Source organism: Erpetoichthys calabaricus, chromosome 14 (assembly GCF_900747795.2).
Source record: "Erpetoichthys calabaricus chromosome 14, fErpCal1.3, whole genome shotgun sequence".
NCBI lineage: Eukaryota > Metazoa > Chordata > Cladistia > Polypteriformes > Polypteridae > Erpetoichthys > Erpetoichthys calabaricus.
In genome coordinates this window covers 1429035-1455826 of record NC_041407.2, presented here as the reverse complement: position 1 = coordinate 1455826, position 26792 = coordinate 1429035, and the positions used below count along the sequence as shown (strand labels likewise).

The 26792-nt window shown below is 40.0% G+C and overlaps 1 protein-coding gene across 5 annotated transcripts in view; it reads left to right on the top strand.

Moving 5' to 3' along the window:
- Positions 1–26792, top strand: part of abcc3 (ATP-binding cassette, sub-family C (CFTR/MRP), member 3) — a 151605-nt gene that overhangs the window by 43483 nt on the left and 81330 nt on the right. For all 5 annotated transcript variants that reach the window (XM_028819893.2, XM_051918782.1, XM_051918783.1 and 2 more), the window contains exons 2-4: positions 6658–6834; positions 9496–9621; positions 16194–16331. In XM_028819893.2, the coding sequence (XP_028675726.1) occupies positions 6658–6834; positions 9496–9621; positions 16194–16331 (441 nt within the window). The remainder of the gene's footprint in view (positions 1–6657; positions 6835–9495; positions 9622–16193; positions 16332–26792) is intronic.

The following is a 26792-nucleotide window of genomic DNA, read 5'->3' as shown; positions in this document are numbered from 1 at the left end:
CTGTAGATATTTCAAGTGGAACTTCTGGAGTTTGGATTCATTTCTGTTTTAAATCCAAACAGACAGTTTACAGTCCAATAGGCTCTTTGCTGCCAATGCTTCAACCAGGCAGTGGTTTTGAATTTTCACATGTTGGCATTTGGCCGAAACACTTAAAAACACAATCCTCAAAATTCTTTGCTCCAGTGATGCCTTCTGCTTCCTCATTGTTGGGCTTGCCATCCTCCTTCACGTGTTTTAGGCCTTTAAAAATATCTGTTCGCACTTTTGTTTCATTTTTATAAGCAGTTACAACTTCCAACTTTTATTTGTAATTTTATAGGGTGCCGTTGGCACTGAAGCACTGGTTTTAATTAAAGAATAGAAGTGGACTGCACATGACCTGTATTGCCGGTTCACATGGTTGCTAGAAACGTCTCTTGGTGTTACAGTATATCCACACTCCTGACAAAAATTAAATACAATTAACAGCACAGTATGTAATATGTGGAGCACTGGTTTAAATGGGGAAACGTGAATGTTAGTTATAATGTGTAGGCTACTGTTGGTAGTGAAGAGATTTGTACTCTTCAGTAAAAATGCCCCTTTTAAACAGTGGAGAGATAAAAATCACATTGTTTAAATAACAACACCTTTAGGATGATCTGCAATAGGGAACAACATTTTTCATCCACATTGTGCGTGTTTTTTTTTCTTTTCTTTTTCTTTTGTTCTTACCACCTGATCAAAGCACCGTGATGTCCCGCCATTGATGGATTAAAGGCCAGAAGTCCACATGACCATCGTCATCATCACATTCTTCCATGTGAACCCTGAATAACCATGAGGACTGATTGTGAGGTCATTTATGTTAGGTAGAATGCCTAGAGGGCTCTGGCCGGGTGGTCTCGTGGCGTCGGGACCCCTGCAGATTTTATTTTTTGTTTTTCTCCAGCTGTGTGGAGTTTTTTTTTTTTTGCTTTTTCTGTCCTCCCTGGACATCGGTTCCTTACTTTTATTCTGTGTTACTTAGTATTCCCTGTCTATTTTCTTATTTATTTTGTCTTTTTTCTCTTTCTTCATCATGTAAAGCACATTGAGCTCCATCATTTGTATGAAAATGCGCTCTAGAAATAAATGTTGTTGTCGTTATAAGACCAACGGCTTACTGTTTGTGAATTCGCACCACACAGAGATTTACAGTCAAGCCCAGACTACACACACCCCGAGTCCGGTGTCCATAATTTCTATAAGCTGTTGAGTGTGTCAGTGCCCGTTATATGTTCAGGTTCAGATGCACGTCATGCGACTCTGCACAACTGATGTGCTGTCACGTATAAATGGCTGACTGTCTTAACTGTTTCACATCTCCAGAGTTCTTCTCTAATCCGTTTGCCTCAGGGCATTAAGTGAATGTGGTTTAGTGCTGTGTATGAAGGACCGACGCCACCATTAAGGTGAATTAGGCGCAGATCATACAGGGGCCTAGCCGCATGGGTTAGCTAACGAGCAGTCGGTTGGCACACTAAGCTTGGCCTAAGGCACCAAATAACCTAGCACTGGCATTGCCTGTGTGGCAGTGTTCATGACACCTGCACCATGATTGTGCAAATAAAGATGTCATAATGGGTGAAACGAGAGCCCACAATCAGTTCGGTTCTTTTTTTTTTTTATTGTCTCAAGAGGGCAAATGCATTTTAGTCCGAGACTTCTGCTGTTGAGTAAGTGGAAAAATGATGAAAATAAATGTTGATTGCGTATTCCTCTAATGTGCTCTTATTGCATATTTTCAGTGTTTGTTCTCTTCTTTCTTTTTTTTTTTTTAACTATACAGTGGGTCTGATCTGACTGTTCATTTATAAACGGCCTTCAAGACTCTATAAATAAACCCAGTTAATCAAGTCATTGGATTAACTCGGTTGGAGCTGCATGGAGTGATATTTAAAAGATCATTATAAGAAGCAGAAGCACTCTAAGACCCCAAGAGTCGCTCCTCCTGTCATGCAGACTTTGGAAGGTTGAGTGAGAGGGGACAGTAGGGGGAGGAGAAGTGACACCAGTCAGGCCTCCTGCAAAACTGGCTCAACAGAAGTGCCGTCCTAGCTGGGGAACCGAACAGCTGCTGGTTAGAAAATGGGCCCTTATTGTTGAAATCAAATAATCCTAAAGAAATGTACTGCATATGGTGTCTAGAATATGTTCACAACTGAGAATGGGTTCCAATTCTGTCATAGTTGCCCACTGAGTGAGACTCAAACTGCTGCACTTTTCACATTTTAATGGAAACCATTTCTTGTTGAAAAGAAGTTTTGGTCAGGCTTTACTTTGGATGAATTCTGAAATTAATACAAAAGATGAAGGCAGAGGCGGCCCAATCTTATTTAGTGTCTTTATTTATTTACAAAGCACTTTAAAAACAACATCTAAGGCTGACCAAAGTGCTGTACAATAAAACCCAATCATATCAGACACACAATAACCAAAGGGTCAAAGAAACAAACACATAAGAGCTGAAGAAATTCATAATAAAAAGTACACAGATAGTCGACATGTCATACTGGGTTATATAAAGGCCAGGGAGTAAAAGGGAGTTTTTAAACAGGATTTAAAGACAGCAAGTGAAGGAGTCTGCCTAACGTGCAATGGCAAATTGTTCCAGACATCCTGAGGGTGGCCTGAGGGCCCGACGTCCTCTAGTGGGCACCGTGGAGCTCGATTGGCATTTGCCATAGAATACCAAAATTGGCAGCTCCACCACTGGCACCCTGTGCTTTCCACAGATGACAGCAGGTTCACCCTGAGCACGTGTGACAGATGTGAAAGGGTCTGGAGAAGCCGTGAAGAACGTTATGCTTCCTGTAACATGTAGGTGGTGGATCAGTGATGGTCTGGGGAGGCATATCCATGATGGGATGCACAGACCTCAACAGGCTAGACGACGGCACCTTGACTGCCATTAGGTGAAATCCTTGGACTTATTGTCAGACCCTATGCTGGTTCCTCCTGGTGCACGACAATGCCCGGCCTCATGTGGTCAGAGGATGAAGGAATTGATACCATTGACTGCTCCCCCCACACCCCCTCCCTGCAGCTGCAATTGCAAAAGCCCGATCACCTCGGAGTTTGCATCGTGTCTTAGGAACACTTAAAAGCATCTGGCCTGCTGACCTGAGAGGGTGAAACGGTACGTAAGGGGGCAGCAGTTCCGACAAATAATATGGGGCACAATCATTAAATGATTTAAAAACAAATACAAGGATCTTAAAATGGATTCGAAAATGAACTGGAAACCAGTGAAGGGAAGCCAAAATTGGGGTAACATACTCATGCTTGCTTGTGCCAGTTAAAAATCAAGCAGCGGCATTTTGCACCACCTGTAGGCGAGCAATGGAGGCCTGGCTAATTACAAAAAGAAGCACATTGCAGTAATCTAGACGAGAGGTTATAAAAGCAGGTATCACTGTTTCAGAATTTGATTTTGGACGATTAAATACGTTATTGATAAAGATCCTGTATTTGTCCCGTTACTAGCCAGGTGTTGACGATATCCTTCAATAAGGGCTCGCACAAAAAGGCGAGCTTCAAAAGGGCGACCTCAATTGAGCGAATGTTTTAATATTCTTGCTTTCGCCTTTTTATACGTTCAATCATTGGCTTTATGTAATAAATTTTCTGTAATAATTTTGTTGCGTTTGCCTTTATTCGCTGCGCCCAATTGAGGTTGCCCTTTTGAAGCTCGCCTTTTTCTGTGCGCCCTTATTGAATAGAACCAGGTGTTGACAGTTTCACCCCTCTAGTGGGCATTACCGGAAGTGCTGTTTGGGATTTGCGAGCTTTGGATCTCCAAGTTCATGACTTAACATATCCTCATCTAGATTTATGGATGTGGTAAGAGAGGACATGCAGGTGATGGGTGTAACAGAACAAGATGACGAGGACAGAAAGATATGGAAGAAGATGATCCACTGTGGCAACCCCTAATGGGAGCAGCCGAAAGAAGAAGAAGATAAGCAAGCTACCTTAAATTTAGAGGAATCTATACAATGAACAGTAATAGTAGACGTGAAAAGTCTCAGATAGCACTGTGAGCTTTACTGTACTAGTTTGCTGTCACAACGCTCTTTACTACACACGGACTGCTTGTTAAACCCGTTCTAACAATGTGCTTAAAGAGTTGAAACTTTATGGAATGTATTCTTTGGAACACATTAATGCAGTAATAATAGTATTACAAGGGATGTTCAAAAAGTTTCCGCATCTTTATATTTTCGTTGAAAACCGTGAAGGCGGGAGGGAGGAGTAGTAATTGGGCATTAAAAAGTTGGAACGACGCTGGGGGAAAACTGCATCTCAGATGAATTGACGAAGTCGAAAACTGATGTCATTTGTTTTTGAAACTCTTAATAAACAAACTTTTTGAATGTCCCTCGTATTTAGAAAATCCCAGGCATGTGTTGACAATGACAACAAAAAGGTTTCTGCAAAAGGATTGGCAGGCGGCCCCACACCTTGGTGGGGTAAGCACCCACAAAGCATGTGGAACACAGCTGAGCCATTGACACACAGACACTTTTTTAAACTGTTAACATGCATTTGATGTCGTGTATTCTCGGTTTAACTTCTCGGTTGTCAGTTCTACATGCACCAGTAGTCCATGGGAAGTTTGGAAGAGAAAATGTTGGAGTTGCGGAGCGTCCCACACCTACTCTGTCAGTGGCCAGGGAGACTGCTGATGTTGCCTGACATGATGGCGTTGTGTAAGATGTTGAAAGCTGCTTTTAGAGGTTGTACAACGGGGTGGCAGGACCTCCTTGACGTGTGGTTTTAACCGTACTTAAGAATCCGCCATAAAGGTGGTTGGCCTTTCTCTGACTACCATTTTTTCCCCATTTTAAGAATGTCGTCTGCATGTGAATGTGGTAATCATCAAAGTGACTCCAGGCTGACAGACACCATAGATGTACAGTAGTCTCTCCTTTGAAAGCAGACCATACCCCAAAATGTTACTAGGCCATTCTTAGAAGGTGGAATTGATCGATTGATGACAATACTGCAAGGACCTTTCCGTGGTGCTCCCATCATTCCCAGCGGAGTGTTCCGTCAGGTTTTCTTCAGTATGTGGCCCCCTAATGGTAGCTATGAGTGTGACATTCAAGCTCTTTTTTAATTTTTTTGTATACCAGTCTTTTGTGCTCACCCATGCTGGGTTTTCATTCACGTTTTGAGCTCCTCTTCTTCTTGGCGCAGTTACACAGCATATTTGCCACATCTCATTGAGCTTCAAGAATGTTTACCTTTTGGAGGGTCTCAGAGCTGTGGAATTCATTTCTTATGTTCGGGATTTTCTCTTCAATTCCTCCTGCCTTTTTCAGGGGTGAAATCTAAGCAACATGTGACTTGGCATAACCGCTGCTTTAGTCCAAAGATCTAGCCTGAATTTTCTCGACTAAAGCTGAGCTGCATGTTTCAAAATAATTTGATAACACTTAAGTGTGTGGTTTGCTCGTAGTGTTTGCTATAATTGAGCACAAAAAAGGCATTCTTGAAGTAGTCAAAGTGAAGAGCGAATGAGTTTTTTTTTTTATTGTAGTTAAAACAAAGCAATGGATGCGAATGAAATATCGTTGCTTCAGCTCTGTGAAAAGCCAGATATTGCATGTCTGCAAAAACGATTGGCAGTCCTGTGGACGTTGGACTGGATGGAGATGGTGAAATCTTTACTATTTCATGCTGTCAAAATTCACCGGTCTTCTCTAGTAAGGGGGTGTGGAGGGGCACACTAGGGCATGATGGGACATTAGACATCACCTGACCTCTTTGAAACTCTGCCTCCACTGCTCTGTCCCTCATTTTCTTTAATATTTTTGATTGTCACATTATATTTGTTGTCATGTTATGGTCACTTTTTTAACCATACTGCTCTGCTTTTTTATAAATTTGCATTGCAGTGGCTTGTGATTTGTTATATTTTACATTTCCAGGATTTATATTTGCATCAAATGTACCTTGTGGTGGTACCGACTTCTTGATAGATTTTCCAGATAATGTCAGATATGCTATTTTAAAGATTGATGTAATTAGTATTGGCTTCAAGTCAAAAACTACCGTGAACAGCGGCAACGTTTTGTTTTACAGAAGTTCAGTGCAGAAATCTCTAACTAAAATGATTACGATATGCCAGCTTTCGAGGCAACTCAGGCCCCTTCTTCAGGCGAGATTCTCACTACATTCATAATGGCTAACACGGTACAACACCCTACTTTTAGAGAAGTTCAGTGCGAAATCCTACAGAAAATGTTGTTGTAGGATGAAAACGTTATGAAATGAGTTCATTGAGCGACCCTATCATGTTCATCTGTTATAAGCATAGCTGTCTCTAATATATTTGAAACCCTTGTATCTTGTCCGTCCCGTCATCTTACACGCCCTTATTCTAATCCAAAAATATAACTCTGTGTAATTGCTGACTAAAATCCACCTGCTCCATATCATAGTGGCAGTGATTGTTACACATTTGGCACGAGTGATGTTTCTAAAGCTGCTAACGGAGCCACGGCATATGTAGCAAAGCTGGTTTGTGTTGCTTATACCATAAAACATTTACTGTTGTTTTCGCCCAAAGAAAACGGTGTTTTAGTTCGCCTTTCACCAGTTGCACGTGTTTCTGTTTAACTACAGGATCCCAATCGGACGATTCACACTGACAATCCTGACTTGACGCCGTGTTTTCAGAGCACCATTCTGGCCTGGATTCCATGTATATATTTATGGATTACGCTGCCCTTCTACCTCCTCCGTCTCAAGAAGAACAATAAAGGGTACATTGTGATGTCCATACTCAACAGATTTAAAACGGTAAGTAACAGCAACACTTCATCTTCACCATTCTGTTTATTAGTTTTCTTCTTGCTGTGAGGATTTTTTTCATATTGAACTTCTCCTTTTAGATATGGAAGTGTCTATCCAGCACTAGCTCCCTGGTTGGAATAAGTTCTTTTGTAATTTTGGCATGTTACATAACCCGAAACTATACAGATCTGATATTAAAAGGCGATACCCCTCCCTTAGTGAGACGGTGGTAAGAAATCACATGGGAGAAATAACTTCACTTTCTTTCATAGATAGATAGATACTTTATTAATCCCAAGGGGAAATTCACAATTTAATGACAATTTATGCGGCATAACAGATGAAGAAGCCATGACAAGACTATTACCGAAGTGGGAGCTCGATGAATACAGTCTGCCATTTTCGTCGCTGCGCTGGAAAGATTTTCAGGATCGGATGATGTTATTTCCCATCTGTCCGTCGGCTTCAAAGGTGTGCCGGGCAATGTGCCAAGGCCTTATACTCTTTCTTCATGTACAGACCCCCATGTAGGTGAATCACGCCAATCCAAACAAGGAAAAGAAGATCCAGTGTCATGCTGACTCTGACAAACAGAAATAGTGCACGTTGCCCATTTCGCAGTTGTCCTTAACTTGGCTTGTCTTAAGATGCCTGCCTAGCAATTCTAAATGCCTGTACTAAATCTGGCTTTGTGTTAGCTGTACATGTGAGAAGAAGAGAACAGCAGATTTAAAATATTTGCACAGAGCACAGTGACATATTAAACTTATATTCTGAATACAAAGTGTAGCTGTGTTTTCCCAAAAGTACCAAAGTTCAGCAGCTTTAGCATAAAAAATGGGATTTAACAAAAGCCTGACGCGCTGAAATGATTCCACTGACAAAATATCGTTCGTTTTTAGTTAAAATTCAAAGTAGAACAGTTCACACAAAAAAAGGAAATTAAAATAGCAAAAAAAAAAGAAGCGTTCTTGTTAAGAAAAGTTCTGTTCAAAGCTTAAATCTTGTTACATTTCAAATCGTTACAAATCACTTCAAAACGTTTCTGGACCGTTTTCAAGACGTTCCCATTTCTAAGCTGAAAATGGGTCTTTTTAAGTCCCTGTGTACCATTCTAAACAACAACTGACACAATTAACACACCGTATCAGTTAGAACAAGAAAGTTCCATCCCATACTAACTTACAGGGGGAAGACACAATACCATAATATTGTCTATGACTATGAAAGAAGTGTAGATTCTGTTCAAATTAAGCAAACACTAATATGAGTTTAACTCAAAGCTTTAACTTTCTAAGATTGGCTCTTACAGTACGTTTTGTATCAAAGGTTTTATCGAACAAAAGGAACAAAGATTATCTGCTGTAATGTGGTATATCGGGTTCATAGCTCAGATCGAAAAGGTCAGTTTTTAAATAGATAGTAGCCACACTTGCAGCTTAAACGAGGGGGGCCTGGTATTGTGGCCAGAGCGGTTCGCAGGCGCTTTGTGATGCGGGCGGTCCTCGCTTAAGTGCACAGGTGAGGAGTCGTCCACATCAGTAATTGACGCTGGGAACTGCTAATCGCCACACCTGAACCACGTCCCCATTATATATAGTAGGAGCGTGAGTACAGAGGGGAAAGGTTAAGGGAGAAGAAGAAGAAAGCCAGTGCATGAAGCAGCTGAGCAGTGAGCCCTAGCGGGGTGTTTGGCCGGCACCCAGGGGCAGTCGGTAGTGGTCGCTCCCGTTGAGCATTAGTGAGGAGCGGAAATGACCGGAAGGAGGATGGCTCGCCACATAAGGCCGAGAAGGAGACTTGGGAAGTGAAAGCCCAAGCTGGGGAGCCCAAGTCACGGTCTGGTGAAGCCCACCGGAGCCAGGGATCAGAAAGGCGAACAGACCAGCAGAAGGCAGAGAAGGTCAGCTGCAGGTAGGGTGACTCCCCTGGTGCATAGCCTGGATGGGAGAAGCAGGGGAGTCGCCAGTAGAAAGAAGGCACCTGGCTTTGCGTTTTAAAAGACTTGTTTCCAGCCATTGTTTTTAACCTCGTTTTTATGGATTTATTTATTGGATTTTAACCTCCACGTTTTTCACTTGTTTTTAATGGATTATTTATTTATTGAACTTTATGCACTGCACTTATTTGTTTGGACACTGTTTTTGGTTTTGTTTTAAATAAAAGCACTTTGCACCATCCCCTTGCTTTGTTGTTGATGTCTTCACTGTCCAGCTCATTCGGTTACATTACCGACGGTGTCGGGTTCGAGAGCTCCCCAGAATCCAGATGGGAGCGTGGAGCAGAACCCGCATCGTCACAAATGTGAGAAGTTCCATTTTAAGTTAAAGCTAAACAGGTCTGCAACAGAGGCTTAAACATAAGTTTGCCATTTTTCAGGTCACAGTTATTTCTTCATAAACGTGGTATACGGTTTATGCATTTGCCACACAAAATAGTGTTTTAAAGTTAAGCATTTTCTATCAATTTAAAAAATCTATATTTTACCCGCACTTGCACTTTTACAGTAGAGATTGTGGGAGACAAATTGGAATCCCCAGATGAAGACCCACTCAAACCTGAAGAGGCAGCGCAGTTTTCACACAGTGGCCGTCGGAATTGACCCCAGGATTGTGAATCTTTTATTTTATTTCTTCACCATCACATTGTATGCTGTTTTCTTTGCAGGCTTTTGGTGTGTTGCTGTGGTTGGTCAGCTGGATAGATCTCTTCTACACATTTTATGAGCATTCAAGAGATGAGGTGAAAGCTACAGTTTTCTTTGTCACACCTCTGATCATTGGAGCCACCATGGTTTGTACCCATTTTTATTTCTACTTGCCTTGCATGATTTGATTTTATGATAAGGTTCTGGGCTTGCTTAAATATCTTTGAGATCTGCCTGAGTGCCTAAGCGGTCTGCAAATTACTAGTCGTTTCATCAGGCTTTAACAAAAATAAACTCCGAGAAACCGTTACATGCAGGGCTGTCATTCCAGCACCGTTAACTACACTCGCCTCTGTGCTTTAGGTGTTTCCATTTCTAAATGAAGGCCAGGCCCAGCAAATCTGAAAAAACTGTTTATACCCACAAATTGAATGTCTAACAAGCGGCAAAAAGCATCCTTGGCTGTCTTTGAGACCAGTGCAGCTACTGGATTGGAACTTGACAAAGCTGTTATCACCTTGCATGACCTGATAATGAAACGCATGGAGCAGTGTGTGGGGAAAAGACCGCATCGGAAACTGCTAGTGGAGGAGGATTGGGAGAACTAGAATCTGTGCAAGCATCAGAAGAGAAGAGGGCCTGTTAAGATTGCAACATTCTAAGAAAAGTCTTTAAAAGGACAGAATAAATTAATAAATACAGTGGTATCAATACAATCTCATAGCAGGCCATAAACCAGAAATGTCAGGCTGCATTCAGTAAAAGTTTAGTTACAGTTGTGGGTACCAAGGCCCAGTCCCACCAACGGTGTGTTAAAAAATCACAATAAAATGCAGATAAGACAGCCTTTGTAATGTCGACGATCAGCCCGGCTACAGACAGACACACAGACCAACAATGTCCAGAACACACACGTTTATTGTTCTTTGGCGCAGCACAATGCGCAAACCCCAATAAAGCTTCGTTCTTTCTTCTTTTCTCCAACCGCCTCTACTCCTCTCCCACAAGCACTGTCTTCTTCCTCCCGACTCCGGCTCGCTTGCTGGAGTGAGGCGTCCTCTTTTATACCACACCCGGAAGTGCTCCAGGTGCTCCTCGGTCAAGTTCCGGCAGCACTTCTGGGTGTGGCGGAAGTGCTGTAGACCACGGCTCTGGGACTGTCCAGGCGCCAACGCAGCGTTGAGCTTCTAAGCTCCAGTCCCGTGACCCCGATGTAAACCAGGGGGGCTGCCCTCTCATGTCCCGGGGGAGGTACTGCTGGTGATATGTCCACTCCCCCGGTCCTCTCCTCCAAAGGGTGTCCTGGCCATCTATCACAGTAATAAGTCCATGAAACATGCAAAGCTGTCTTAGCAAGAGGCACTGAGTGGGTGTTTAGCTGTTCCTACCTAGAGTTGGCAGCAAGGTGGTCATTGTGCAGACCCTTCATCCTTATTTTCTGTATCATTCATAGAAAAGGTACAACAGTGTTCACTCCTCGCCTATTTTAATGGACTGATGAGAAGTGGCACAGCAGCAGGTGCCTTCATTTTTAAGTCATGAACTGAAAATTTGAATCTGCTGGACTGTGTAAGTGTGGCGCATACAACAGTGAATGGTTGCTAAATTGTAAAATGTTGTACTGATTTAAGGTAAAAATCTAGTCGTGAACAACACAGTAGTTGGAACATGGCATTCATTGACAGCTGTGTGTGGCCATTTTGAATGACTGAATGTCTTTTTTAGTTGTTTGGATTCACAACCTTTGCTATATTTGTGGCCATAATAGTTTGCATTTATTGCTACAGGATATCATTTTTTTAATAACTTAGTCCTAATTAACTGTTGAAGATTTTGATCATGCTGTCCTATTTTTGGATATGTCTCCTATGTAACACTTTACCAGTGGGGTCAAGTAGAGTATCCATCCATCCATCTATCCATCCATCTATCCATCTGTAAATGTGATATTTTTTTCATTCATGTCTCTGGTGGCTCTTCCTATGAAGTCCGTAGACAGATTGGGAGAGCATGGGGGGGTCATGAGGTCACTGGAAAGGGGTGTGTGGTGCAAAAGGACGAAGGTCCAAGTCTTCAGAGTCCTGTTGCTTCCTGTCTTGCTATATGGTTGTGAGACATGGATGCGATCCAGTGACCTGAGACGAAGACTGGACTCCTTTGGTACTGTGTCTCTTCGGAGAATCCTTGGGTACTGCTGGTTTGACTTTGTATCGAGTGAATGCTGATGGAGTCCCGAATGAGGCACATTACCTGTATTATGAGGGAGAGTCAGTTACGGCACTATGATCATGTGGTGTGATTTCCCCGAGGGTGATCCGGCTTGAAGGATCCTCATTGTTGAGGACCCGAGTGGCTGGACCAGGCCAAGGGGATGCCCACGTAACACCTGGCTGTGACAGATAGAGGGGTATTTCCGAAGGGTGGGACTGGACCGCGTGTCTGATGGAGGCTTGCCAACCGGGATCCTGAGCTGTTTCGTCATGTGCTGGGTGAGGCAACGTGCTGTACCAGTGCAGGCCTGACCTGACATATGCCCGGATGATGACTAAAAAGTGAGTTACATCATGATATTGTGTCATTTCAAAACTTCTTCATACATTGTAGTGCCTCTCTTTCAATTGTAGGACCCTTGCTATTTCAAAGGAGAAGAGTTGCAGTATTTCTGTTTTCTGGAGCATAGATTAAGATGTACAGCAGGGGTACTCTGCTCTGGTTCTGGAGGTCCGCAGTGGCTGCAGGTTTTTGCTTTAGCCACATTTTGATTTAGAACCTGTTTATCCATCCATCCATTTTCTGACCCGCTGACTCCGAACACAGGGTCACGGGGGTCTGCTGGAGCCAATCCCAGTCAACACAGGGCACAAGGCAGGAACCAATCCCAGGCAGGGTGCCAACCCACCGCAGTAGAACCTGTTTATTCACTACTAAACTAGTATGTTTTTTTTTTTTACCTTGTTTTAGTTAACTCAGGGTGGCACAATGATAGCGCTGCTGCCTCGCGGTAAAGATACCCAGGTTCGCTTCCTGGGTCTTCCCTGTGTGCGAGTTTGCATGTTCTCAATGTGTCTGCATGGGTTTCCTCCCACAGTTCAAAGACATGCAGGTTAGGTGCATTGGTGATTCTAAATTGTCCCTAGTGTGTGCTTGGAGTGCGGGTGTGTTTGTGTGTGTCCTGCGGTGGGTTGGTGCCCTGCCCAGGATTGGTTCCTGCCTTGCGTCCTGTGTTGGCTGGGATTCGCTCCAGCAGACCCCCATGACTCTGTGTTCGGATTCGGTGGGTTGGAAAATGGATGGATGGATAGTTAACTCATTTGCAATGATTCAAAACTAGTAATTTCCTCTTTTAGTTTTAAACCACTGCATTAAGGGTTTTAATTATTACCCATCTTCCTAACCACCCATCAGTTAATAATTAGGTGCAAATGACAAAGTAGCTAGCAGCTCTCCAGCTAATGTGCTGCCATTTAAATGTGTGCACATGAATCATGAAGTACCAGTGTTGTGAAATAAATGAGAGAGAAGGGAAGGACCAAATATGGATAACGTTCTCAGAAAACGAAACAAACATACAATGTGATAAAAGATTTGTTTTGTAAGAACGAAAGCACTAACAAGTCATAGAATTAAATACCAAGTTTCATTATCTGCTAGGCCTGCCTTCTGATTACAAAACTGGTTGGAATGAAAACCTGCAGCCACTGTGGCCCTCCAGGACCAGAGTTGAGTACCTACCCCTGATCTGGAGTGATACTGCTGTGTTACACTGCCAAGACTAAGAAGAGCTGTACACTGCTGCTGATTTGTATTTAATAGGCAAAGCATGGAAGCAGGACAATTCTCAAGTTGGCAAAGCCCAGGAGCATGGGACAAGCAACCTACAGAGCTACAGCACAATATCTTCATTCGCAATTAAACATGTTAGTGTACAACCAAAGCCAAGTCAGTCTTCATCAATACTCAGCACTTAAAGGTGTACAGTAATAACTATCATTAGGCCCTCTTCTTCCTCTCACGCTTCACCACTGCAGTATTTTAAAATCAGAATTTGGTGAGCATAAGGTTAAAAACAGTTCTGTCAAGATAAAGTAAAAAATCAATCCATTTTTGTGCTTCTTATTTTTCTGATATGAGGCACTTCACTAGGTATTGACTTTTTTTTACATAAAGCTATAACGGGAATAAAAGATTTAAAATGTCAAACAGAAGGGGTGCTTCATCTAAGCAGCTGAGAAACCCAAACATCTTAAAAGTGGTGACATTGTAATTTTGGGCCATATAATGAATTAAAAATCATTGAGTGTAGTGAATGTGACAGATTGTTGTAGCTTTGTGTTATGCAAAAAGAACTCTTATATTGAAGTGATTAGTTAAGTTTGGATTTCAGGAGTTTGCACACAATTATTTAACAGAAGCTTTCTAGTGAATTCAAAAATAGGAATTTTTCCTGTGCGTGTGTAAGAGAGCCAATCCCATACTGTTGTTGTGGATAATTAAACGTACATTTGCCACATCCAGTGCCTGCATACATCTGTTGACTTGTTGCGTTTCTTGAGTTCAGTTGGTCAATAATAGCCCTACCTATTACAATTTAGAGTTAGACAAATGTAACTTTGTAATAGGCACCCTGTGATCATTTTTATTTAGCTATGCACATTTGTCTTATGGTGCAATTAAATTTTACATACAATGCCCATTGAATGCATGTTCACATTATGGGTTTCTGTTAAAACAATACTATATTCTGTTTATCCTAAGAGAGTGATGCATTTAGCATCCGTTTCAAAATCATTGAAACAAATTGTGGTGGAACAATGTTTTTGCAACACAGCTGAATTTCATGCCTCGTTCCTTTGTGATAATTATTTACTTTGACACCGTGAATCATAAAAAAAAATATAATGTAGGCTGATCAGAAATGTTTTTTTCAGCAAAATAAATTCATCCCTTTTCAAAATACAACAGCCGTCTTGGATGCCGTGGCATTATGTGGGCAGAGTGATTTAGAGTGAAAGAATATTTTGTGCAAAAGGCAACTGTTTCGTAAAGAAGGTAACTGTAACTCAGAATAAACAAGTGAGGACAACGTTTTTTTTCCCTTTGATATCTTTCATCTCCACTACTCTGTGTATATATAATAAGTCTATAATATATACACACAGAAATGATTGGCTCTACTTAAGCCTTTGGGGGCTGATATTGTATTATTTGTGCCAGATACTCTTGTTACTGTTTCATAGCAAATGTCCTGTACATTTCAAGGACTTTGGCATCTTCAAATAAATCTCATCCCATCAGAGCTACCTCAAGGTGTTCACAATCTCCAAAACTGACCTCTGCCTTAAAACAGAACATGGACATGCAGTGTTGTCATTGACGTGGCTGAATAAATGAGATCAGAGAATCAAAAGCCGTCCAGCAGATTCAAACATTTTTTTTTTTTGCCCCAAACACGTGTCACTCATATCTTTTAAACCCAATGCTTCAAATATCTTACCGTTTACACATCCGTTTTGCATATTTTTACAAGTTGTTTTGACTTCCTATATTTCTTTTTCTTTATATTGGTATTGAGAGGAAAAAAATGAAAAATAACTCCAAAGTGCTTTTTAACTTATGGCACAAAGCATCAAGACCATCACATGATTGTCATTTGTCTGCAAATACCGCTTAGCTGAAGGGCCGTATGTTATGGCTATGACAATAATACAATGGCAATAAATACCGTTCCCAAGAGACCAACTCATTTCATGTAAGACAACATAATTTATTAGACTTTTTTTTTTTTAATATTAAAAGAGCTGTTGCACCTTACCGTATCTAGAATTTTTTCCCCTTACTGATTTCCCGAGTTTATTGAATTTTCAAAATTGTTAAATGAGTTGTCCATTCAATTCAAAACTGCAGTCTCTTTTAGGCAGCATCAAGTGGAAAATTAAATCCTGCCCCGGGTGGGGGTGTCAGAGCATTCCCTCCATCTCTCTCACACACACACACACATTACAGTTGCCCTGTACAATGACATACAAGCCTTGAAATATGGGAGTGTAAATGGGTTTGTAAATTGTTTCTAGGAAGTTTGGTGTCATCTTTTCTAAATAGAAGAATACAGAAGGTGCCAGTCAACTGTCAAACACAACTTTTCCAGGTGTAAGTTGACTTCTTAATGCTTTAAAAGTGAATGTCAGCTCTGTTCTGCTATTGTGGTGAAAAGCCTTTTCAGCTGCAGTGTATTTTAAGTTTAAAAATCTCCAAAGAGAAGGTCAATATTTAAATGCAGTTGGCCTTATGTAAGTGTTGGTTGGAAAAACTCCAAGTACCATGAAATATTCTAGTGTTTTTTTTTTGGTTTGCTTGTTTGTTCTTTATTTCACCTTGTACAAGTTCTTGTATTAGGAAATTGTTAGTTTTCACATCAGAGCGCAGGGTCAGCCATTGTACAGCGGCCCTGGAGCTAGGGCAGGTTAAGGGCCCAGTTTGCTCAAGGGCCCAGCAGAGTAGGATCCCCTAACGGGCATTCAAAACGGCAACCTTCTGGATACCAGCGCAGATCCTTAGCCCCAGAGCCACAGTGGAAGGCATGTCAAGGTATAAATTTAATGCAAAGAAGAGAAATGTTTGAAGAATTCTAGTGGCAAGTATTGGCTTCTTCATATGTTGGAGATGCACTCCAGCTCCTTGTTCAAAACTACTAACTCGGATCCGTTTTTGTCTTTTATAGCTAGTTGCCACATTTCTGATCCAGTATGAACGGCTGAAAGGGGTGCAGTCTTCTGGAGTCCTTTTTATATTTTGGCTTTTATCTGTACTTGCTGCAATTATTCCGTTCAGGTCCAAGATCATGGAAACTACAGCCAAGGTAGGAAGCTTTTTATCAGAGATTTTGTTTTTTGTCATGTTGATTTGTTTGACTGAGTGGTATGATAATAGCATTTGTTATTGGTTTTTTATTCTTATTTTTGATTCCTATTCACTAAATGAACTTACTGTATACCGAAGAGTAGAAATCTGTGCCATGAGTGAATGACTGATTTTTTTTTTCTCACATGTCCTATTAATTGTCAGTACCGGATATGATTCTCATAGGCTGTTGTTTTTTTTTTTTTTTTTTTAATGAATGAATGAACCAAAATGTTTAAGGGAATAAAAACGATTATTTGTAGGAGAGAAACCTTATATAGACACTTAGCCCTGTTATTGCTAGTGCTTAGTACATGGCATCTGCCTCAACTTTGGGCAGTAAACCTGCAATATGCTCTTTAGTCTGACACATCAGCTTTGTGCAGTTCCTTCACATAAAACAAAGCTGCACATCGTCTCTCCGATACGCCATCACTGAGTACTTTGAGCTAAAGTATTCTGCAGAAGTTTGTCTAGAAACACTTCTGGGGTGCCTTTACTGCAACGGCAATATGCCTTTGTAACGCCTCACTGCCACTGTGCCTGCTCTTTTTATCTTTAGCCAAACTTTTTCTTTTCAGCAATTCTTTTGTGTATTTATTTGTTTAAAATATCTCTCTATTATAAAAAAAAAAATCTTGGAAGGAGACGAGATGTGATTTTCTCGGACAGACACTTATACATTCCGTGAGACGAGTCCACACCCAGGGCTGGAAATAAAGGACAAAGAGTAGATGACAAAGTAGAACGTCGTAAAGAATTCAAAAACGTTGGCGCGATACACATGCAGAGCAGGTTCGAGATAATGGAGGTGTGAAAATTCGAAAGTCTCAAAAAAAGGGTAGGAAAGATTGCATTAGTGCAAACAAATGGAAATTATTACAGCGAAAAGAGATCAAATATATTGTTTGGATTTAAACTTTAAGTTGGAGACTTGTAGATCGTCTAATTCATGTTGCTATCAGGGGAAAAAAAGTAGTGTTTTTTTCCCAATGAAGAGGTGTATCCGCGAGAATTAAAAAAAAAAAATTCAAAAAATGTTCGCGCGGTACACATGCAGAGCAGATTAGAGATAATGGAGGTACGAAAATTCGAAAGTCTTAAAAAAAGGATAGTAAAGATCACATTAGCGCAAACAAACGGAAATTATTACTTGCTGAAATAATGGAACAGCGAAAAGAGATCGAATATATTATTCGGATTTAAACTTTAAGTTGGAGACTTGTAGATCGTCTAATTCGTGTTGCCAGCGAGAATTAAGATTCCAAAAACACTGGCGTGGTATGAAGTCCCTACTTACAACTATTTTCATACAAGACCACAGTCATCTAACCTCAGTCGTGTGAATGCTTTTGTCAGACACGCGTCCTGCGCTCTCAGCTCTTATAAATTGTATCAGGACATTAATTTTATACATTCTAGATGACACGTCAATGCCTAAGCGAAGAAGAAAGAGCATGGACAAACATTCAAAAAAGTCGTTTTATTTATTAGAGAGAAAGAAATGATATTCACTCACAGGCAGTTATACATTGCGTTGTCACGATGTAAGTCCAACCACGGAATTAAAATTCAATGCGATATTGACGAAAAGTTAATTCCAAATATTGTTTTTACTAATGTTTTAAAGTAAAAGTGAAAATAATGCACATGTAACAATTCCCATGAAAATAACAATCTCTTAAAATTTGTATATCCGGTTAACTAAAACCGGGGGTGGGTGAGCCCCCTAGTTTATGTATTATATTTAAAATAAATAAATAAATAAATGTCCCTTTTGGGATAAATAAAATTGTCTCTTCATTCATTCCCTTAAGCACATCTGTAATATCCTAACCCAAGTCTTAAGAATTTTTGAAAATTCTAGTGTTTTTTAAAGTCGGATTTCTTAAATGCAGGCCAGCTCCCGTCTTTGAATTCTTACTTAATTTAATTAATAATAATTTAATTAATTAATAATGTAATTCTTCCACGTGAAGCCTGAAAACCATGAGGACTGATTGAGATCATTTATGGTAGGTAGAATGCCTAGTGAGGGCTGGGTGGTCTCATGTCCTCGGAGCCCCTGCAGATTTTGTATTTTTTTTTCTCCAGTTCTGTAGTTTGTTTTTTTTGTTTTTTCTGTCCTCCCTGGACATTGGACCTTACTTTTATTCTTTGTTAATTTGTATTGCCTAATTTTTATATATTTTTTTTCTTTCTTCATCTTGTGAAGCACATCATTTGCATGAAAACATTCTATACAAATGAGTGTTGTTGCTGTTAAATGTAGTTACTGTATTTCCGTAGTTTTCTACCATTACATTTTATACAGTGACATAGTGGGATTGAGCGAGCAAAGGTGTAGCGTATGCAGTTTAAAATCACATAAAGCATTACAAATGTCATATGTGAACATCGTTCCTTCATTCATTTGCTTATTAATTGTTCTTCTCTTTTGTATCTCAAAAAGCCCACCTCATTATTATAGTGACTTTTAGGCTATTCTGGCAGCCTACATTATGAGGAAAGAACGACCGGTAATCCTGGAAGAGACACTACCTTGTTTTCGAGCCCCCTCATACACACTCAGACTTGATGTTGGGTTAGGCTAAATGTTTTTTTGTCCACTAACATGCTTGTCTTTGGCATGTGACAGGAAACCAGAGGGCTAGGAAAACATACACAGCTTTAAAATTGTACCAAGCCAGTGAACAAAAGTAAAACTCAAACTTCATCAGTGACTTCAGCTAATGAGAACTTGCAGCATATTTCAGATGTCTGTGTGGAGTGTGCATAGCCTCCTGGTTTGTGTACGTTATGTTGTTTCACTTTCTACTGTGTGTTAGATGTAGAAGAATGGTTTGGTTTAACTTCAAACTGTTCTGGTGTCGGTGGATGGGTCCATGGGTGTATCCTGTGATGAGCGTATGTTCTGTCCACGCCTCGTTCTTTTTGTGCACTCAGTGTTTTTGTGATAGGCTCAGGGATCCCCCATAAATAAACCTTTTCCAAAAAATACATTAATTATATTTTCACTGTGCAGACAAATGAAAAATGACATTTCTCAAATAAAAAATAAAAATAAAATATTTGTGAAGAGTGCTAGTAAAGGGTTTTGATTAATAATAATGTCGTGAAAGCCTCACTTAGGCCAAGACATGCATGAGCGTTGTAAACACCGAGGCTCCAAGTTTCAAGGAGAATTATCACTGTTTTGAAGAGTTTTATGATCTTGCAACCTAGCAGCAGTGTAAATGTTTTGGGGTTTTAAACACTCTCAAGTGTAGCATTTTCATTTCAACTAAAAGGGATTACTTCAGCGTTAGTAATGATGCGTAATGTGCCACTTGTTGTTTCTGCTCATGCCTTGTAGACTTGTGACAACTTTTCAGCTGGTATGTAAAGCAATAATAACCAATTAAAACAGCCCATTATTCAAAGCAGTTTTGTTTGCAGTTAACTTATGGTGCTGTGCTGCACTCCAGAAGAACTAATGATATGGGGGGGGGGGGGGGGGGGGGGGGTCAATGAGCTTAGTTTCTCTTTCCAGCTAATTTGCTGGCAAATGAGTTTTTGCCTTCATTGAAGCTTTAAATTAAATTCAGAGGTTACCACTTAATCATTCTCAACATTTCCAATTAAGCAAAAATATACCAGGCCTGCATTTAGGTGGTTCGATTTTGACACTACGGGACCTAATGAGAAAGTTAGCACAGGATCCTACAAATCACATACCTGCCCTAGCATGAATATTAAATGGACGAATATGCAAATGACAGTGTCAGTCATTCACTTTCTAATTCTGAAAATTTGCCAAGTGAGAAAGTAGCTAATTTTCTGAAAAGCAGCAAAGGGTTTAAACATTCATAACTCACACTTCAGGACATTACACAGTGACAAGTAAACAGTGCTGCTCTTGCAATTTAAATTATTAAGTATTATAAAAGTGCAGGCAGGATATTAAAACTAGGAGAGCGTTTGTCAATCACATGACCATTTTGTGAACGCAGAAGAGTAAGAGCATCATTAGCAGTTAAGGTTGGAGTGTTGTGGAACACTCTTCACATTTTAAAAATGGGATAGTTGCAGCCATTTGTAATACACACATAGCCATCCCTCTGGGTGTTTGTGAATGTGGAATTGTTCTTTTTTGTTGTTGAATATTTTATATTTGTTAATCATTAGTTATTTAAAACTGAGCACATCTTATACAATTCATGCAAACTCTTATTCTAATGCAAACTGTGTCACAATATTGTAATTGAACATATTGCCCTATCCCTAAAGAGGATTTCTTTTTTTTTGGTTTTGGTAAAACGATCCTTTAATAAAATTTTATGTTTCTAAGTTGTCTTTGAAATACAGAATCTGATATTTGTATGAATAAAATGGTAATACCCTGTGTCTGTCTTTTGAGTTTTGTTTGATATTATTGATCTGTTTTGCACAGTAAGGGCCTCACTTCAGCCCTCAGATTGCATGTTGTCTCTTATCACACACAACGATTTTCAGAAAATTTTACGTGTAGATTACTGTTGGTCCAACTTAAAATACAGGTGTTATGACACTTCAAAAATTTCATCAGGGATTGAGGTTGTAATGTGGGGTGGGGGGGGGGGGGGGGTTTGGGGTGACCCAAAAACTGCACATTCAATCTTATTGAAATTTTGCATGCATGTGACTGTTTCAACTTAAAATCTAGACTTTAAGACCTTCCATTCAATTAAAAAGTGGTTGTAATATGGGGATAGGTGTCGGAGGAGACACTGTCACTAATAAGTGAACTGCAAGAAGGGACATCATTTAAAAACAACATATAGTGGACCACCAGACCACCAACACAGACAAGCGTGGGACAAGGCAAGGGTTTTTTTTTTTGTTTTTTTTTTTAATCTCATGAAAAAACCTTCTCCCATTTCCCATATACTGTATTTATGCATGTAACACGCACACATTTTTTCCCGAAAATTAGCATTAGAAAATCAGGTGCGTGTCATACACAAGGAAATTTTTTTCTGTAATGTTTACTTCTTCTGCTTGGGCTCTCTCTCTCGCTCGCTTGTGCACTGTCTCTCTCTCTCCATCTCTCGCGCGTGCGTGAGAAAGAAAAACTTTTGTCATGCAACAAAAACAGGAGGGCATTTCATGGAAAACGTGCCCTAAACTCTTCCTATACAATCACAACGCGCATTGTACATGGGGCAAAACATTTTTTCACGATTTTCTTTGTAAAAATTAGGGTGCACATCTTACATGAGGGCGCGTGGTACACAAGTAAATACGATATATATAGTATATATATATATATATAAGTGTCTATCTAATATATACATAATCTATATATATATATATATATATATATATATATATATATATATATATATATATATATATATATATATATATATATAGTCACAAACTCGAGACAGAGTCATATAAAGTTTTGGGGCAGCCACCCGTATAATTTGGTATCCTGGCTGCAAAGTTGCTTTTCAATAATAACACAGCACTGATGTGCACAAAACTGAGTCCAGACAGAACTGAGGGAATAGGGAAAAGGTGCAGGCTTTTAAAGGGGAAGACAGGAAGTGAGGTCATAGGGATCAGTCTAATGTTCTTCAGCCATTGGTTCGAGCCCGGACATGACATCACAGGGGCTGGAGCCGGCAAGGTTTCCTTCCATAGGCTCGGTCCCGGAAGTGACGTCAAGAGAGTCAGGTGGACTCTCCCATGAATGGTCTACAGCAGTGGTCCCCAACCTTTTTGACAGCAAGGACCATTTTATGAGATGCAAAATTTTCCACGGACCGGTCGGGGGGGGGGGATTAGTTTTATACACAATTTACATAACATTTCTATTATTATTAAAGTTATTAAGCAGTTCGCATACGTTTGCAATATGAGATTTTTCTTCTTTTTTTGCATATAACAAAGACATATGCTTTACATTTGCCAATCCAACAGATTGCACATCACAAACATTAACACTGCAATCTTTTTTTCGTGTCTGCCGTTTCTATAGGAGGGTGACAATGAGTTAAATTCCAATGGATGTTTTTCAAATGTTGACAAGCAATAAGCAAAAGGAATCAATGAAAACCACAGACAACAAAAACAGCAAAAAAAAAAAAAAAAAAAACGGTACGAGGAAAGTTCGAAGAAAGAGATTTTTTTACAATGTTTCTGTTTGGGGATCGTTGTGCAAACGTGCACAACTGAACTGCGACCACAGATCTAACTGCTCTGTGGATGATTCGTTCAAGCATTTCAAGGTCACTTCATTGTAATGAAAGCATCTGTTGAATGTACTTTGTAGTAACGTGATTTCTATAGTCTCATGTCATATGGGGAAACTGTCGGGGCCATAAAAATACTTTGTTGTAATACTCTGTCACCTCGGTGTCTCTCCTCTCTCTGCGCCGCTGCAAAGCCCCGCCCGCCAAGCGCTCTGAAAAGTCTGAGTGAGTCTCCATTGCCAGCAGTTCTCTCGCGGCCCAGTTGTCAGACGGCTGCGGCCCGGTAGCCGGCCGCGGACTGGGGGTTGGGGACCCCTGGTCTACAGGAAAGGGAGAAAAAGAGTCTGTGCACTCTGCCACATCCTGGCATGCCTTGGAACTGCCTTCACTCAAGCCCTTTAGCTGCCTCCCATGCGTACGTGTGTGACAATCTATATCTCTATCTATCTATCTAGATATATATCTAGATAGATAGATAGATATATCTTCTTATATAATACACTACCATGACTGTCCATTCGTCTGTCCAGGATTTTAAATAACCTGTAGCTTGCAAACCGTTTGACCTATTGACCTGAAATTTGGTACAAATATACTACGTGATGTCTGCTATCCGCTTCTGGGGTGATGATTAACCTCCAAGGTTATTCCTCTTTTTATTTTATTTTAGAATCAACTCTCAACAGCGGCCAGCAGGGTGGCCGTGTGGCACATGCGTATGGGCGCTGTTCTCATTCCCTACCTGCTTCGCCGTCACTTCCCCTACCTCTTCATATCTTAAGTCTTCAATCTGCCTCAAGAATGATTTAAGTGCCAGCTTAAGTGAAAAATTAAAGAAAACGTACTAAGTAATTGCAACACAAACACTGACTTAATCAGTTTTTACACAAAAAGATGTTGACGGAAGAAGAGAAGAAGTGGGCCGCTAGGATGGAGAAAAGAAGAAGAGCTGCTTAGAAAGCAGCAATCCCATCAACCTGTGAGCAAACAAATGCTAAACGTACAGAGAAAGATGATGAAAACTAGGAATGCTCAAGTCAAGTGTGTTCACCTCATGATAACCGTTACTGGTATATATATGTGTGTGTGTGTATGTGTATATATATATATATATATATATATATATATATATATATATATATATATATATATATATATATATTAATATAATATAATATGTTTACTTTTTTAGTTTCATCCATTATGATAATATTCAAAGGCAATGCTGGATTCTTTGCGTAGTTATGTAATAAATTCGAACATTCCAGAAACAAAGATGTTGATATTGTATGCGTAAAAAGTGGGCACAGCGTGACTGTTTGCATTACAGTTTGAGATTTTATTCTCTGCAATATAATGCATGTTATTGATCCTAACAGCATAATAAAAACTGTGTGCATTGTCTGCCTATAATTGAGTATCACACAGTGGCCAGACAGCACACAAAATGTTTGAGGAGACGTTTTAAAAATGTGTGATGATGAGTGTCCTATATAGCATTCTCTGCATCTTGTGTTTTAAATATGTTGATGATGTTTTCTTTGCTATTCTGTAGTTTTTTAAAAGTAAACATGACATTTTTTTCTTCAGTGAACCATTTTTAAGGTAAGTTGTGTTTTGGACTATAATAACAAAATTTAACCTTCTAACAGTAGTTATATTTAGAAAGAAAAAAAACTGTAAGCATCACTTCTGGCAAACAATGTCCTCACCCCACTTTTTGTGCATTCAGTATTAGCACATCACTTCATATCGGTGAAAGTATTTTTATAAACCGTTATCAAGCCTGAGCACATGTTTCTAATCACTTTATAAACTTCATGCACAGTCATCCTTTTGGCACACACTATTTTGAAGTTTTCTTTTCCTCCTCATCTGTAAAACCAGTTCCACTAAATGATTCTCAAAGCATCCTGTGCTATCTTTAGGGCTGTCTTCATTTGGCCTGACGCTCAATCACATGCCACATCTCCGAGTAGCGCCATGTGCCTCTCTTTCTATAGTGTCTACAGAAGTCATTTTTTTTTCTTTTTTCTTTTCATTTAATTGGTAAAGTTTCAGTAGATGTGCATTATTTGTCCCCAAGAGTGAGAAGTCAAGCAAAATGACCCCATTTATTGGTTAAATAAACAGATTACAATATGCAAGCTTTTGAGACAACTCCGGCTCCTTGTTCAGGCAAGATGGAATACAGAAACTGGAGTTCCCTGTGTTTATATACAGACTAGGACAAATACAGCAATGGAAAACCTTAACGTAAGACAAGATCTTGACGCTATACATTGTTCTCCTCTCTTGCTAAATGAATCTTAGCCTGGAGAGGTCTATTAATTTTTTACATCTAAGATGTCTCACTTAAAGGTTTTCCATTGCTGTATTTGTCCTAGTGTGTATTTAAACACGGGGAACTCCAGTTTCTGTAATATCTCGCCTGAAGAAGGGGCCTGAGTTGTCTCGAAAGCTTGCATATTGTCGTCTTTTCAGTTAGCCAATAGAAGGGGTCGTTTTGCTTGATTTCTCATTACTTTCATAATGGCTAACACGGTACAACACCCTGGTACTTCTTCTCCCCAAGAGAAAATTAAAAAAAAATTAAAGGTGTCCATCATTTACAAATTCGTTTAAAGACAAAAGCTGTCAGAGAATTGTAATAGTTTAACATTTTAATACTTTTTAAGCTTACAAATCCCACGTACTGAGTGGTTGGTGAAAGGAGGTTATGTGTTTGTTTGTGTAAATAGCAGCCAGTTTTATTATTTGACTGGCAGATTTTTTTTCTGCTTATTAAAAAAACGGTAAATATGAAGCTACTGTTAATACTTTTTCTGGTTTCTATTCACCATTCAAGAGCTTGAACTGTCATAGTTATCCAATACAAGGACAAATAAAAATTTGGGAGAGCACTTTCACCTTGTTGTCTATATGCGTGACAGAAAAGGTGAACAAGAGGATGTACTAGCAGTGAAATCAGAACCGTTATTTGTACCTAATGATGAATCGTATCCTGTGCATAACAAATGGCTCAAGCATACTGAAGGCCACTGCTTGTGACTTGAAATGTGACACTTTATTTTGTGTCTAATGTATATCCCGTATATTGTGTGCACATGGAAGTCAACTTGAAATTGAATGTCAGTGGTCACCGTGTTTTGTTTTTTTTATAACCAATCATTAAGTTTAGGTTACTTGTGTAGAAAGATTTCAAATCTCTCTCTATATAAAATCCAACTCTGTCTATCTGTATGTCTGTCCATTTTTCACGAGAGAACTACTTCACGGATTAAAAACTATAATTTGCTTGAACATTCCGGTTGATTTTGCGATTTCTCTCATCGTGCTGTCATAGTTCACTTCTGGTACCGATTTATTTGCGCGAATCCAAGAGACCTGCAGTGGGCTGAGGGGAGGGGGGCGGGGCCAGCCTTGGGGGCGTGTACCTTACCTGTGCTTAGCTAGCGAATGAGAGAACTTCTTAGCAGATTTAGATTGAGTTTTTTTTCTATAATTTGCTTGAACATTCCAGTTGGTTTTGTGACTTCTCCTATCACGTTAACAATCATAGTTCACTTGCATTAGTGATATATTCGCGCTAATCTGAGGTAGAGGCTGCAGGCTGAGGGGAGGACGAAGCGTGACATCAGGAGTAGGGAGCCAGGCAGGGCCCTCCTCACTGTCCTGTTTCACAATTACGCAGGGGACAGCTAGTACTTACTAAGTGTAAAAATCCTAATAGTCAACTACTCTTGTAAAATAATGTACAGAGATTTCTTTTTCCCTCCAGGTACTCCAGTGTTCTTCTCCACATCCCCATAGATTTGTAGGTTAGAGAAAATAAAGACTCCAGTCCGGCTTGGCCATTGTGTGTGTGTGTGTGTGTGTGTGTGTGTGTGTGTGTGTGTGTGTGTGTGTGTGTATGAATGTGTGTTATGATTACTTTTGCTCTCGTTGTCAGTCCAACCTCTTGCTTTGCGGTAATGTAGCGCGTGCAGAACTTTGAACTAAGTAGAATACAAAAGTATGTAATATTCTAGAAGTCTGTATCCTCTTATCCTCTTTAATAAAACCCGTGTGCGTCCATGTGTCCGTGTGTGTGTGTCTTCTGGTGAAGTGCACATGTGCAGGTCACGGTACGATGCTTCAAAGCAGATGCTTCAAAGGCCGCCTGACACGTCACACAAGACAGTGAGGGCGGGACCTATAAA